The sequence below is a fragment of the Eurosta solidaginis genome, chromosome 4 (genome assembly GCF_040869045.1).
Source record: "Eurosta solidaginis isolate ZX-2024a chromosome 4, ASM4086904v1, whole genome shotgun sequence".
In the NCBI taxonomy this organism is placed as follows: Eukaryota; Metazoa; Arthropoda; class Insecta; order Diptera; family Tephritidae; genus Eurosta; species Eurosta solidaginis.
This window is the reverse complement of record NC_090322.1, coordinates 8209053-8225088: the sequence shown is the minus strand read 5'-3', so window position 1 is coordinate 8225088 and position 16036 is coordinate 8209053. Positions and strand designations below refer to the sequence as shown.

At 39.2% G+C, this 16036-nt stretch overlaps 1 protein-coding gene across 2 annotated transcripts in view; it reads right to left on the bottom strand.

Annotated features, from left to right (window-relative positions):
• The window catches only part of LOC137248938 (tetratricopeptide repeat protein 28), an 85485-nt gene that overhangs the window by 35499 nt on the left and 33950 nt on the right, over positions 1 to 16036 (bottom strand). For both annotated transcript variants that reach the window (XM_067779938.1, XM_067779939.1), the window contains one exon: positions 10264 to 10479. In XM_067779938.1, coding sequence (XP_067636039.1) covers positions 10264 to 10377 — 114 coding nt within the window. In that variant the 5' untranslated portion in view covers positions 10378 to 10479. The remainder of the gene's footprint in view (positions 1 to 10263; positions 10480 to 16036) is intronic.

The window sequence follows — 16036 nt, the reverse complement described above, 5'->3', positions numbered from 1 at the left end:
TCAAAATCCTAGGCCTGAAGATAAGATTCCCTTCAAAAGGAAACTGTACCTGTTAGAAAATTCGGCCAAACTGAGACTGTCACTATATAACTGCCTTTTTGGCCTTTGCAAAGTTGATTAGCTCATTTTCACCCTTCCTCTTGCTTGTGGGTATTCAAGAGCAATCGAATCGAAATGTCACGCACAAGCACACTCTACCACAAGATCTGCGAATTACAAAACAGTAACAACAACAACTGTAAAATCATACTAATCAAGAAATATGCGCGTGTAAGTGTAGCTGACATCAACTCTACATATCCGAATAGCTGTTGTTGTATTTTGTAGGTACATTCATGCAATAAAACTAATCATAATAATGATCTACGACCGCAGCGCCAGCGCTGATTTACCACAAAAGTAGACAAGGTAGAAGAGGAAAAATAAAAAACAACAACAGCAGTAAAAAGAAATCACAAACAATGAAAAAACCACAAATAACTTTGGGACACAAACAATGCTAACAACAACAAGGTCACTTAAATAAACTATACAATCCGGCATTCAACTTGGAATGAGTGATTGTGCGTATTGTGCGGGAAGGTCCATGCGATCGGAACAACAGCGACCATTATGATCAACGTACAACGTACGTCCTTCCGCCTTTGCAAGCCGCCATATTACAATCTCTGCGCCATATCACATCAAATCATGCCCAACCATCGGTCACAACAACAGCAACAACGAAACTTGATTGCGTTTATCCGCTGCGGTCTGCTTATAAACTAAAAAAACAAACATTAGCAGCATCACCACCGCGCTTCCATAGCTATAATCTTCATTAGCATCTATGTTCTTCAGCAAAGCGTACAACATTCTTGTGAGTCTTCCACAGATGCGCCAAGAAAATGAGGCGGTCGCGCGGTGTGGCGTACGTCTTAGAGCAAATTAACTTTTTCGATTTATTCGTTCGTTGTATGTGATGTTGATTTTTTTCTTTTTATTTCCTTTTATTTATTTTTCCATTCATTTGTACTGCTTTCTAATATTAAATGTTCTTCATACTCGTATATTCTGGTATAATAATTTTTGTGGTCTTCATATTTGTTGAAACTTGTGTTGCTCGTACTGCTGTTTGGTCACTCGGAAGATTAGTTGATTGGTTGCAGAATTTATTCGGTGAGCATTAGCAATTTTTTGTTTAAATTTGTTACTGAGAAATCTGGACATCATATTCGTTTTCCTTTTGTCGTGATTAGCACATTAGTGATATAAATTTTTTTTGGCTGCGCTTGCTTGGTGCTCATCCGCTCGTTGTCAGATAAGACTGATTGGATGCGACAACATTTGATGGATTTGGTGGCCACGGGTGAAGTGATCCCTTTTATATTATTACTAGAGATTTATAAAGAGCTCAATGGCTAAGCTTTTGGGCTCATTACATTTCATGCTTTATGGTAATTAATGAAAAAAAACTGATAGTAAGATGTTCTTCGCTAGTTTCCGCCGACTCATTGTTTAGCGTAACCAATATTATCCTTCCACTGATTTGGAGAGATAAACTAGTCAAAAACTCGTCCTCATTCTCCCTCTTTATCACGTGATGGCGCGCACAATGTCTAAGATAAGTTTACAGCTTAATGTTAGGCTAGTAGAACACCCGGTCATTTGTTCGACTGTCTTGAGAAAGCTTTTTCTTCACCACTTTGAGTGTTCTTGCGAAGGACATAGCCTAATCTGGTTAAAAAATGTGCCTACGTATTCACATTTGTAACAGGAGCCGTCACGTGTTGGTCATATATAAACATGGTTGATAGGCTATATCCAATGTGATTCACTCCAAGGGACTAGTTGGGGATAGGGCCGCCAACTTTAGGAAATGTCAAATCGAGAGACTTGGGTGTTGAATGATGAAGTGTGAAAATAAAAATAACAATTCAGACGATATTTTATAGTTCAGCAAATAAAGTGATTTTTCAAACCCTTCTCATACGTGTTGAAGATATGTATATGCAACTTAAGGAGGGAGAATTTAAACCACTGGAGTCTACTAAAGGATTTTGCATCACTGATTTCGCTTATTCTTACAGCCAATCGGGATATAAAATTCGGCACCTTTTTCGGATAACTTGCTTTTTTAACAACTTGAGGACAATTTGAAAATATGTTCGACTTGGGACCTTTTATTTAAATTCATTGTTCTTTATAACTTTTTTGAAAAAATTATGCAAAGTGAGCATTTAAATTTATTATATAACTTTTCTTTAAGTGTTTTGTTTCAATAACTTGATGAATTCGGTGATGCGAAATCCGTGTTAAGCTGGCATTAAAAGCGCCTCTCAAATAACTTTTGAACAGTTAGTGTTAAATTTCGCTATTGGATTTTTATATCTGGCAGTGATGCGCATCCCTTGATACCCCTTTCGACCATATCGGACCAATTTTCGAGATGAACAATAAATGGCATACACAGTCTTAAAAGAGTAGAAAATACAGTAACGCGCCGCACGCCGCACGCCGCCTCGCCGATATTTTTGATATTCGGCGGCGTTTATCGGCGGCGTATATCTCTAGTTCCTATCTCTTTATATTTGGATGGAAATCCATTAATTGTATCAGCTTCACTTATAGGCTCACCGTCAGTGGGTAAGTCAGGATTTTATATCCTCAAAACTGTGCCAATTGTGCTTTCTTTCAGAAATTGTTAGGTTAGTTTCAGCATATTATTTGTTTCCGTATATGAGGCCCCACCCTCTTTTAAATATTAGATATTTTCCTAAATTCCCTGCCATGAACTACATTCCGTGCCGGGCCTAAGTCACTATATACACATGTTACTTTGGTCGTGCGTGCATATCCCCGTAGGGAAAATCCCTGGTACAAAACTAGTGCGCCCCTATTGCTTTCAGAACCATTCAGTGTCCGCCATCTATCTCTTTTAAATGCTTTCAACGGACGAATTTAACATGGCGACGTACCAGGCGGTGGAAATTGTCCCCGCTGCATTACCTTTTCACTGGTTCCAAGCTAGTGTAAAAATTTACAGCTAAGATTTAGTTCTTTTCTTGCTACTATTTCGTTGGCTCCGAACTGTACCGAAACTCAACTTGTTGCTTCTAGTACGAAATTATCCCCTTTTCGATAGTTCCGAACTGGTTGGAAGGTGTGTGGAAAAAAGGCATACTTATAGTCGAAGCTCCTTGAAGCTGGTAGCAGTTCGTTTTGTTGATGGCCTATTTCACAAATATATGTTAAAAACGAAATATAAAAATCCAAACAGTCGATTTTATAGCTGGAGAAAACCTAGCTACCAGCGAACTATTACTTATTTGGCACATTAGATCTAGTTCCGAATCAGAAATATGTATCGCTAGTTACTGACTTCCCTTCAGCTATGTTATTATATTTCTAATGCATTGGTAACTGCACTGGGTACGATCTAATATAACGATCGTCGAACATTCTAGGGCCTATATACTGTAACGAGTTTTGGGAGATTCCGATTACTTTGCACCTTCTGCTAACGTTCGAATCGCTGAACTGTCGAGTAAATAACTGCAATATTCAATATTGTAAAATGGTATTTATTTAGACTACTTTGGGAGTAGTACTTAACAATTATACTTCACTAATAACATGTTTAAATTAAAATGATTACTGATTCCTCAGCTTGCGCTAACTTTATACTCTCGATTACCTCGTTCGCATATTTTCCAAAGATCTAGTCGTTTCACGAACATACGTTCTAGAACAGTTGTATCTCATGCTTGGTTATTTAGCTATATACATGTATATCTGTAGTATATGTGAGTAAAAACTTCTGCTATTAGCTGCTGGTTATGTGTATGGAATACTCTCCGTTGCCTTGTACATAAGTGTGGCTGCTTGCTGTTTTTCTTGCTGTGATTATTTACTAACAGCATAGTGACGCTAAAATTCGCCACAATACATAACTTTTTAGCTGCACAGTACACATTCGTGTCATGCTCTCTCATTCTCAATTTTGCATATCTGTTAGTGTGCTCTTCCTCATTTATCCCCTCCTTATGCTGGCACGTTGTTATGTCCCTTAACTAGTTCTAAAATTTGATCAGTCTTCCCGTCAATGCTCACAGGAGCTACTTTTCTCAACGCTGTTCTAGGCTACACGAGTACTCTATAAATAATGTAAGGAATACTCCTTTGGGAGTATAGAACTGCTCCAAATCTACTCTGTGTTCATACAAAAAATGTGCTCCAATTAACATTGCGATGTCCTAGGAGAGGAGTAGGTGATCCCACTCTCGCTTTGTTTGTGAGTATTCCATAGAGTCCATACCTGAGAGTACTTTCCAAAGTACTTTCACTGTTGTACTCCATGGAGCACCCACAGAGGATCATATGCCAAAGTACTAAAGAGGAATTGTTTAGGAAAGAATTATGGGAGTGAATTTAATTTAAAATGAAAATAAATAAAAATGGGCAATACAACTTTTATATTTTTTACTACGAATATTCTTATGTTATTTAGCATTTGCGTGAATAAAGAAACTAATATTTCTCTATACTATAGTATGTATACATAAAACCAGTGCGCATTTTATCAGAGTTGCCATAGTAAAATTTTATTATCAGTTATTTGTATGCAGTATTTTACTTTTGGCAACTCTGTTCGATCGTCATCGTGTTGTGATCACGGTCGTTAAAAACGAGCAATGATCGGCTGATGGTGGTCCGCAAACGCATTGCAAAGGAGTATTGTTAGAGTACTCCAACATGAAGAAAATGGAACACGTAATCCAACAATTTTTGCAGGGTAATCATCGTTTTTCTCTTAAGGCATGAACACAATATGCACGTAGAAAGTGTATAGCGTATACGATTTTCATTATCAAATAATTGCATTACAAAAGCACATTAAAAAATGTGAAGTATTTTAATGGAATCGAACATTTTCTCATTGCCTTTTACTTAAAGCTTTGAGTGCTTCTCTAACATTCCGATCGCTAGCATGTCCTTCAAACATCTGCCACTACCAGTTCTTAGCTTCATTCAGCTGCTCTAATTCCTGCATAAAGCTATATATAACAATAACATCGAAAGCATAAAAAAACAAAAACAAAAGCCAGCATAAAATGTGAGTCTAAAAGAAAAAATGTTAGAAAAACACGTTTGGCGATATTAATCTGGTTGCAATCAATGCGATATCGACATGAGAAATGTTTAAGCAATACAAAAGTAAAATATAGCAAAAAAACAAGAACAAAGATATTTGTATATATATTTACACATTCGTATGGCGTAAAAACAATGCCACAAAAGCGAATCTACAAAAACAACGTAACGGCAAAGCAAACGGGGCGAGACTGTGGTTGTGGCCGTTCGCGTTTTGTGGCTTCGAATGTGTCTAAAACTGATATTGACGTTTCAGCCGGCCCACAAAAAAGCTTGCTGACAGCGGTAAGCGGCAACGCGTATCTTTCTACAATTTCATGAGACGGCTACTAGAAGTAATACTTTTGATTTTGGTTTGTTGCAACAACAAATACTTATTTTTTGTTGTTGTGATTTTTCCTTTATATGTATTTGAGTTGAAGTTGAGGTTTTAAATGTAATTCGATGATTGTAAGCAGATTTTGACGTGACTTGATGTAGTGAAGAGCGCACAAATAGCAATTCAAACATGAAAACTAAGCAAATCAGCAACGTTAACAACAACAACCGCCACTTCATCAATAGCAAATCATTTAAACGCTTTAGCGTCAAAAAGAACATGACGCTAGCGCGCGCAAAAGAAGCAAATGATAGAGCAAAACCCATTGAAGCGGCGCAGCACAGCAAAGTCCAATACTGTGAGATAGCAAAAAAAAATTTAAATTAAATTTTAATCTCGACATGCGCATCAAAGGTGTAGGTAATCATAGCGAAAAGGCAACCGGCATAGCAGAACGCTAAAACCGTAGCCATGCATAGTCGCAGTTAAAGCAAAAGCACTAAAATTTAGCGTATGAGAACGTAGCGGCGCGCGGGTGAGCTCCACACATATGTATGAAGGTATTGGGAAGATGTTAATGTTAAGTTTGAGTTAGGTTCACTAGGTAGGCAGGTAGGCAAACTGACGAGTGTGAGGGCAAGCAGGACGTGCGGTTCAGATGTTCGGCAGGCAGCAGGTGTGTTGTTGGTTCACTTGAGCAGGACATGGCCAAGTGTAGCTGTGGTCACATGATTTGCAGTTGCCTATATGCAGCAGACGGAATGATGCTTGTTGGTTGAACCTTAACGGCTATAGCTTTATTTATAGTTAGTTACCTGCCGATTATTCGACTTCCACTTTTATTAAACGCTTTTTCGCCCATTTCATTTAATTAAGCAGCCAGCGAGCGTGAAAACAAGCGAAATTAACAATACAGACATTGAAGATTTCAATGCTAAATGAAAATCTTCTTGTGCAATGTGGGATATGAAATCGCATTAAAAGTAACAATTTGCTACACTAGCTTGGAGTATAGCTGAAAAAAAATCGGCTGAAAAAATCGATATTCAAACTATCAACAGAAAATGCAGAAGTACCAGAATGGCGACCTATCCCCAGGCTTACTTACTTACTTAATTGGCGCTTAACCGTCTAGACGGTCGCTCCTTCGCTCCGCCAACCGGCGCCAATTGGTCACACCAAGGGAGTTTAAATCGTTTTCCTCCTGGTCCTTCCAACGGAGTGGGCTTCAATCTTTCGCACAATACACTTGAAAGGACCTTATATGCGATATTAAGAAGGCTGATTCCACGATAGTTGGTGCATTTTGCAGTATCCCCCTTCTTGTGAACTGGGCAAAGAACACTTAGATTCCAACCGTTGGGCATGCTTTCGTCCGCCCATATTTTGCTAAGAAGCTGCTGCATGCGCCTTACCAACTCCTCGCCGCCGAACTTGAATAGCTCCGCAGGCAATCCATCAGCGCCCACGGCCTTGTTGTTTTCAATCTGGTTATTGCTATTCTAACTTCGTCATAATCGGGCGGGGGACATATATTCCATCATCATCGATTGCGGGATCGGGTTCTTCTTCTCTGCTCGGTGAATTGCTGCCTCCATTTAGGAGAGCAGAGAAGTATTCCCTCCCTAATCTAAGCACTCTCTGGACATCAGTTACAATGTCGCCGTTTTCATTCCTACAGGAGTTTGCCCCGGTCTTAAAACCTTCCGTCTGTCGCCGTATTTTTTGGTAGAATTTTCGGGCGTTATTCCTGGTGGCTAGCAGCTCAAGCTCCTCACACTCACGCCTTTCTGCTTCTGCTTTTTTCTTCCAGGCAGTGTCATCAATAACACGACCTGCCGAAGAGACAGCTGGGATACGGTCAGCACATATGTTAGGCATATACTTATCAGTAAACGCGAAGACGGATGCCTAGCTCATTAGCGTGAGAGTAGCCATGGATCCCATGTAGCGCGCACCCGTACATGAAGTAATGCTAAACGTGGTCCCAGGTACGGGATTTGCGCGGCCGTGGGAGGTTAGGTTTTAGGTTGGGTAGCCCTTCATGGAAGAAGGGAGCCCTACACCCAGAGAGTCTCGCAGTGAGGCTTAAATATCCCGGTCAGTGCATAAAGCATTTCCTCCTTCCACGAAAAAAAAACTAGAATGCTTAAAAGAACATTCGCAACATGTTCTCCAACTTTAGACACAGAGAAATTCAGCAAAACTATATGGAGTCTACAATATCAATACAATTGATTTCGTACTTAATTTCAGTGGTGATATTCTCTTATTTTCTTAGCGACCGATATTCGCTAGTTCTAGCGTTAACCATTTTTCCTCGTTAGTTCTTCGACCGGAAATAGTGTTGGCAAACTATCGATAGCGCTATCCATAGTATCGATAATATGGCACTAACGCTGCCATCGATAGTTTTGTGTGACTGTCGATAGTTTCGTGTTGTTTATCTAGTTAACAGCACATTTTTAGCTAGATTTATTTTTATTGTTGATTTTTAACATTTTCTGTTGTGCGTTATTGTTTTATTTCGTTTTGTGTGTTGCTTTCCAAAATATTTCTGATTGTCCTATTGATTTTCGTTTGAGCAGAAAAGAACAGCATAGTTATCTAGAAACTAACGCCACTGACTTCATGGATATCAGCTGTTGGATACATGAAGAAATGCAGATTGTGCCAGTGCATCTTGAAGCATACTGCATTCTTTATCTGCTATGAGAGATAAGTTCCACACAGAGGCTGTCGATAAACCGACGGATAATACTGGTGCTTCGTTTTTCTTAGAGCGGTATTCTGACCGGTTTTTAATTTCCTCCCTTCGATTCTACTTGCTGCCGGAAACCCTAAAAGCAACGCTTTGTGTAACATCAGCCCATTAAATGTCTTTTTTTGTTTCTAAAGTAGTTTTTTGCTCTTCTGCGGACTAGTGAATTAGCTTACTTAGTAAACTTAAAATAAAAACTATCAAAAGCTCATCGATAGTCAGTTCAAAACTTTTGACAGCATTGACTATCTGACTAACAGTAATCGGAAAGTAACGTCAGATTATAGAGATGTGAAATTTTTTGAAGAGGAAAATCATTTTATCCTATTTTGGTCAGTTCACTCGTTTCTTTATATTTTTGTATTTTTTTTTTTATTTCGCTAAATTCATTTCTTATTTCCATTCATGAAAAAACTTTATCGATAGTTATCGCTTTGAAACGGAATGAAATCAACAGAAAAAATCAAGAACTCGAAAATTCGTCAGAAATTGCAGACAGTGCTTGATTTTGAGTATTTCCATTCGTCGTGATTGTCCATTTCAGGTATTTAATTTGAAATCAGTTAAATGCATTTAATGGCTGAGTCGTGATTGGAAAACCAAAAACCACAGAAACAAACAAAACAATTTAAATACAAATAAAAACTGAAATAACACATAAAATCTGCACAAAAAAGACCAAATAACAGCCAAGTGACAACGAGCATTCTAAAAAAAAGAAAAAGGTTCTTATGCTATCTAAAACTGCCACAACTTTTCCGCTTGTTGTTCTCGCGCGCCTCACACGCTCTCACTATCTCTTTCGCGCTCGTTGACAGTTTGACTTTTCTCGACTGTCACTTGTGTTTGTGTTCCGTTTACTCATATGCCACTGCATACCGGCTGACGCTTAGCTATTTTGTGCACAGTTACATGCTGCATGCAGTGGCTTAACGTAACTATGATTTTTTTGTTTATTTGTTTAGCCAATGCAACCGTGTTGAGCGGCCACGGCAGCCGGTGTTGCTGTGCCAGAGACGTGCTTTGTGGGGAATGCTCAATTTGCATAGAGTTTATTTTAATTGAATTCGTTGCACGTTGATTCTGGGAAGTTTAAATTCAGTGGATTGCGCGTTTGAGCTGAGAATGTGAGTTGAATTTTTTTAGTTAAATACAAATTAATTGGGTGAAGTGATTTTTGGTAGAAGGTTTGTTGTTTTTCTATTCAGGGTGAGAATCGGTTGGCTCATTAGGTTTTGGTGAAGTGATAGCATCAGTTTGAGTTAAAATACAAAACTTTAGTGTGTTGTGCTGGGGAGTTGAGGGTTTTTGGTATGCACTTGTGCTATTTCGATGTTTGACAAGCGGCTTAGGCGGACTGAGCGCGATATCCACATCATAAGAAAATGTCGTTCTTGTGTAAAAAATAGCAGCAACCAAGTAACTATTCTATTCTCTATTCTCTATAAAGCGGCATTACTTCCCTGCAAGACACGAATGTCTAATTCAGCAATGCATTAGAAGAAATTTTGTTAAAAGTAACATATTCGAATTGAAAATGCACATAAGTTAAAGAGAATACACAAAACAAGATAAAAAGAACATTTGTATTCAAAGAGAACAACAAATTCGTTTCAAAAAAGTCATAAATACAATCACTTTTATCCCTGGTATTTAACCGGCTGTGTTCTTACAGGGTCGTTGAGTTCCACACATATTTCTTGGCGAAACCAGGGCTTCCTTGTGCAGGTTTGCAAACAATCTTTACAAAAAGTAGTCGAATGCATATGAGTTTTCTTAAGAGGATGATACTCCTTGACAAACGAAATTTTTCTAGATCATTTCTTGATGTGTTTTTTCTTTGTTTTGAATTCGTGAGATGTGCGGGAAATGAAACACAGGTCAACTATAATGCTGAAAGTGCAAGTAGTCAAATCACATTGAAACCGAGAGAAAAGTTGATGAGCTCTAGGCGCACAGTACAGTACTTAACGCTATCTGCGAGCTACTAAAAAATACTATATAGTTACTCTGCGAAGTGATTCAAACAATTTTTCATTTAACGACTTACCTCCGAAAAGTCCCGTTGCGACATTTTTATAATTTCCTGCGTTGCCAGAGTGCCGCTATTATCATTTCCATTGCAGTTAAGCGGCAAATTAAGTAAATTCTCATAGTTCGTCATTGATAAAAAAATATGAATTGCCAAACAAATTAAAAAAAACAAATTTTTTTTTTATTAACTAAATTTAATAACGGTTACGGCACATTGTTCACGCAAAGATATCTGAAAGAAAAGGAAGCGAATAATTATTAAAAGCGTATATAGTATATGGATTAGGCAGATATGGATTTTAGGTTTAAAAAGTGTGAAGAGCGTGCAAAGGCTACTATGCTTCGCGTCAAACAGGTAGCAGGCAGCAAATCTATGCCAGTGCTGTCAAAGAAACAGCGGGGAAAAATGCGTTTACTAGTGGATAGAAGGAATAGCAGTGATAAGACCAAACAGTTTACGCCAAAGGCGAGTATAAACAAGGGACAGACGCTTGAGATAAGCTACTGTCGAAGCAGAGTCACACAAGAAAGAGAAAAAGCATCTTAAGGCCGCTATCACTAATAGCAAGGAGCTTCGAGAAGATGTCAGCAAGGACCCTTGAAGCATGAGTTACAAAATAGTACTAAAAAAGATTTGGGCCAGGATGCCGACACTGGAGCTATGTAGATACAGCTGAAATGGATACAAAATGGAAGAAAGTGACTTCCACATAAGCACTTGAAGAAACTCCACCATTTACCTCAGCAGAGTTACAACTTGCAGTAAGAAGCTTGAAAAATAATAAGGCCCAAGCGTCGGATGGCATACCAGCAGCAGTCATTAAAGAATTTGCAAAAAATGCGCAGCAGTTAGTGTTATTTGGTGAAGGCAAAGGAGAGCCGAATGCACCATCAACATACCGCCCATTATGCATACGCGACACAGCCAAACAACTTTGTGAAAGGCTCCTTAAACCACGTATCGCAAGAGCTGTAGAACAAGTAGGAGGATAATTACCCGGGCAGCATAACATGGCTTCAGGCCCGAAAAATGCACTTTAGGCACAACTGAGGACTTCTTACAAGCGTAGAAGTAGCACAGAGAGGTAATGCGAGTTGTATTCCTTGCAAACTTTGACGTAAGAAACTCAGGGCAACGATTCCATATACCATGCTACCTACAATGCTTCATCAGAAGCTATCTCAGTGCTCGCAGCTTTATATAACAAAATTTAAGATGGTCCGCGTATCGCCAGCAGGTTAGGGGGCTTAGAATATACCCACGGTAGGTATGCCTGTCGTAAGAGGCGACTAAAATATCAGATTCAAGGGGTTGTGTAGCACAACCCTTTCAGGTTACCAGCGCAATATATAGCTTCTCCACACCCAATTGTTAACCTCAGCTATCCGTGGCAAATCCTGTTTCATTAACAGCCGATGCTCTGGCGACCCCGAACTCCTCATGGATCTAGGGGATGGGAGGACGGTTATGGCCAAGAAGGTCGCATGTGGTCATAACAAATCGTTGCCGAGATGGTCGGGCTTGGTACCGAAACGTACCGGATCTGCATCCGGTAAAGGACCATCAACATCGATAACACTCCCCAAGGCCTTCGGGGAATGTCCTTATCGCTACAATAACAACAACAACAACGTGGTCCGCGTAGTATGAAAGTCACATGCGGAGTAGCACAGGCATGAATTCTAGATCCTGCGCTGTAGAACGGCAGCAACGATGAAATTTTCAATCTTGAAATGCCTCATGATTCATTATAAGCTGGATAGGCAGACTACATTCTTGCAGCCGTTACAGCCCCAAACACTAGGAGTACGCATAAAGCTCAATCTAGTTATGAGATGCACAAATGAGAGACTCGCGCAAACTCCAGTTCGCAGCAGAACAAACAGAGTTTAAACAACTAACAAAAACCATATACCGCTAGAATTTAGCTTTGAATCCTTATCGGGAAATATTCCATCAAAGAAGGTAGTCAACTATTTAGGAGTAAGGTTGGAATACCGACTCAAACTGTACAGGTGTTGTTGCCAAGCAGGCTGATGGCAAACATTGGAGGACCGACAGAAAAAAAAAGAAATTGCTGATGAACGTCACCCTATCGAAGTTACTGTACTGCCCCGAACTGTGAGCAAATACACTTCGTAAGAATAGTCGTTCTAAGCTTCTAACAGCTGTGCAGCGAAAAGCAGCTCTGAGAGTAGCCTCCGCGTCACGCACTGTATCAGGACCGCACTTACAAGTGATTAGCGGACCAATTATCATCGACATTTTAGCGCTGGAAAGAAGGTTTTGCGACACAAACAAGCAGACGGATTAAGAGCGCATGAAAGTCGTAAGTAAAGAGAGCAGCAAAGAAACGTTTACGTTGTGGCAAGAACGGTGGGAAAATGAACAACGAGGCAGCAAAAATGCTGAGCGGCCCAACAAATGATTATCAGTTCCTTTTACATCATATTACTCATCATCGTGTACATACCAACAATATTTATTTTCATAAGCAAATTCAGTAAAATGCACAAATATTTGTGCGCATTTTTACTGCCGCCTTTTCATCTACATCAACGCCAACTCTACCTGCAATTCCAAATCCAATTCCAACTTCACATTAATTTTCATCCCCTCCTCCATCACGCTCAATTCATAGACAATCGCAGGTAACAGCGTCATTGTTTGTTACCGCTTTTGGGGCTTCCAACTTACTTAAGCTTGCGTTACCGTCCCTGGATGACTGTCAGCATTGCACTTTATGGCCTTTATATCAACGTTGACAATTGAATACGCAAATAAATTACATTTTGGCGGCGACATGTGACAATCGCTCGCAAAGCTAAGTGTATTCTTCAAGTTTATACGAAAAAGGTTTTGCATTGGAAATCTCTGCGCAATGTTGTTGGTACGCAGTTGTGATCTTTAGCGGCATTATATCATTGAAAGGGATTACTTTTTCTGAGAATTTTTTAGTTCTTGTGTGAGTGTAATAGTATGCATGAAACCGTGCTGAAGAGCTTCGAAAAAAAAAAATTGGAAAAGCGTCACAAGGAGGAATAAAGCACTTAAGGTTAAGGGGGGGCAACTTTTCTCGACTAATTCGAGGTTATCGAAAGATGTTTGGATTGAAAAAAGCAGACATCCTCTCCACGGTCAAAATGGGATGCGACATTGAATTTTATAGCACGAAAGCTGCGCCTAACTTCACAAAGTTTGCAAGTGTGTGCGAGGACGTCAGCCGAAGTTCAGAGCTACTTTATAATACGTGTATATATGTCCTTATGAACGAGCAAGATATGGTTGTCTTTGAATCCAGCATATGCTATAAGAAGAGATCAGTGTTGGTGGCATGACGAAGATGCTGCCTGTTTCATATGGAGATATACGACTTTAGAATGAAGGAAGAAGGAAATTTCTTTCTCAGTCAATAATATGTTTGAAAACTGTGAGACGCCGTTACAAATTATACATGTGTGTAGCACATATTCTTTTCAACTTAATAGAACCAACAAAGGATATGCGCTTTTAAAAAATGGAGCATATTCCCTGCAAAAATCTTTGGATCACGTGGTCCACTTGTGTCATACTGGAGTACATACAATTATACTCCACTGTAATGCAGCAATGGACCAACTCATGTTTCTACACGAACATATTGTAAGCCGATCATTGCTCGTTTTTAACGATTGTAATCACTATACGATGTTTATTGGACTGTGGGTACTCCATGGATTACTTTGATGTAATGCGGACCTGGAGTATATGGTCCAGTTCTAGGACATCGCAATGTTAATTGGACCATATTTTTTGTATGAATTGTGGTTAATTTTGGAGCACTCGGTTGGTTCATAGCGAGTACTCCATACATGCATGCATGGAGTACTCGCTATTTTTGCAGGGTGTAAGACGTCAACTCAAAACATTAGCGTGAATATAAAACAACCCAAACGACCAAAACACAGTCAAATTGAAAATAATGGTTTAGCAAAAAGGCAGCAGCTATTGCGGCTTCATCTATTCAGCTTTGAGCTGCGTGAAAGTGAGTGCAATGTTTATACGTGGAAGCTTAACGAAGTTTAGGACGGCCATGCGGTTATACAATATACATTTATAGTCCCAAAAGAAGACGTAGATTAAAGTTCCCCACAGGAATGCAAGTGGTTTGATATGAAGCTGTATCTGCTGTCTCGAAAACGCCCTATCTCAGATTTTGTTACAAAACCCTACTATATGAGAATTCGGTTGAAGAACTCCCTATCTCAGATTTTGTTGCAAAAACGCCCTATCTGAGCTCAAATTCAATACATTTTTAGATTAGCTTGGGTGTTCTTTAGCTGAATTCTCGGAGAGGTCGTTTTTCAAAAATCTTTTGAAACATTTTCTGAGATAGGGCTTTTTTGAAAAGGCAGCCGAGATAAGGTGATATTCCACTCAGCAGTCGATAGGGTATTTCCAATTGTCTTTTATGTACCACTAGACTCGCTTCAAAATTTTTATCAGCTGACCTCTATCTAGATTTTGATATGGGACTGAACGTCAAAGCATAGAGAAAATTGTTTCGCTTGAAATTTAATGCGCAAGATAACAGACAAAATCACACGACAGCTTGGCCAGCAGAGACTCTGGTTTCAGATTGCTTAAATATTGATTGGAAAAAACCTGGCCCAGTATGACGGTTAAGCACTAACCGTTCTCAGCCACAATCAATTGAGTGGGAGTTGAACCGAACAGTATATGTACATGCGAAACCTGGCGGACATCTGAGTCAGTTTTAACAGACGCGCGTGATTTGGGGCGTTCTCTCACTGGTGCAATTGTAGTATGGATGAGAGTCTGGACATACTAGCTCTTCTATGACTCAGCTAGGTTGCTTTACTAGCTGAGAGTAAAAAAAAATCAGAGGAATGCTAATCAAGAAATTAAGTAATAAAAATATTAAATATCAACCGTTAAACATTTCTCATAGCATGACCGCTATAAAAAAGTGCCGGTTGTGGCCGAGGATAATCAGTGCGCATGAGCAGCTTGTAAACCTTTTGCCAATTGCAAATAACAACGTATTGAGCGTTAGCAACGGTACATTGCATTTCATCACCGTACCGCCAAAAAGGAAGCATAACTACAGCGTTGTATTTGCTACAGTCGAGAGCGCGCACTCACACCGTGAAGTAGCAAAGTGAAAAATCAGTTCTTACCTAAGGTAAAAAATTATAAATTCGTTATATGCAATAAATTTTTATGACTCAATCGTTTTGATGCACTCAATCAGGGAAAATTCGTTACAGCAAAAACTTGAAAAAAAAAAAAAAATTACAAACTCAAAAGCTTTGACCGCATACGACGATGGTGGTCATTGTACACCGTTGCGCGCGGCATATAACAGCGTATCAAGAGCGGATTGGCGAATACGAGTAAGTATTTGCCGCATAAATGACAGACTATTAATTTTCGATCGTTCAAAGTGCATTACTTTCATTCATAAATATTGAAATCTCTCGCATATTGAAGAGGTAAATAAATATGTGATAAGCAGCTTTAATGAAAAGAAATGGTGCAGTCTGGAGAATGAGCGCTGTGCGACTTAAGGTATTTGTGCTTCTAGAAGCCAGTATTGCCAACGGCAAATTATAGTCATTTGTCACACGTTTCAGCACACGAATTTCCGCATTTGGTGAGCCACAAAAAACAGCAACAAGCTGCGTATAAAAATATGCAAATTTCGAAGGCGGCCGAAATGCAAAAAAAAAATTAAAAATTTCGTTGCCCCCAAAAATAAAATGATATAAAAAAAAACCAACTACCT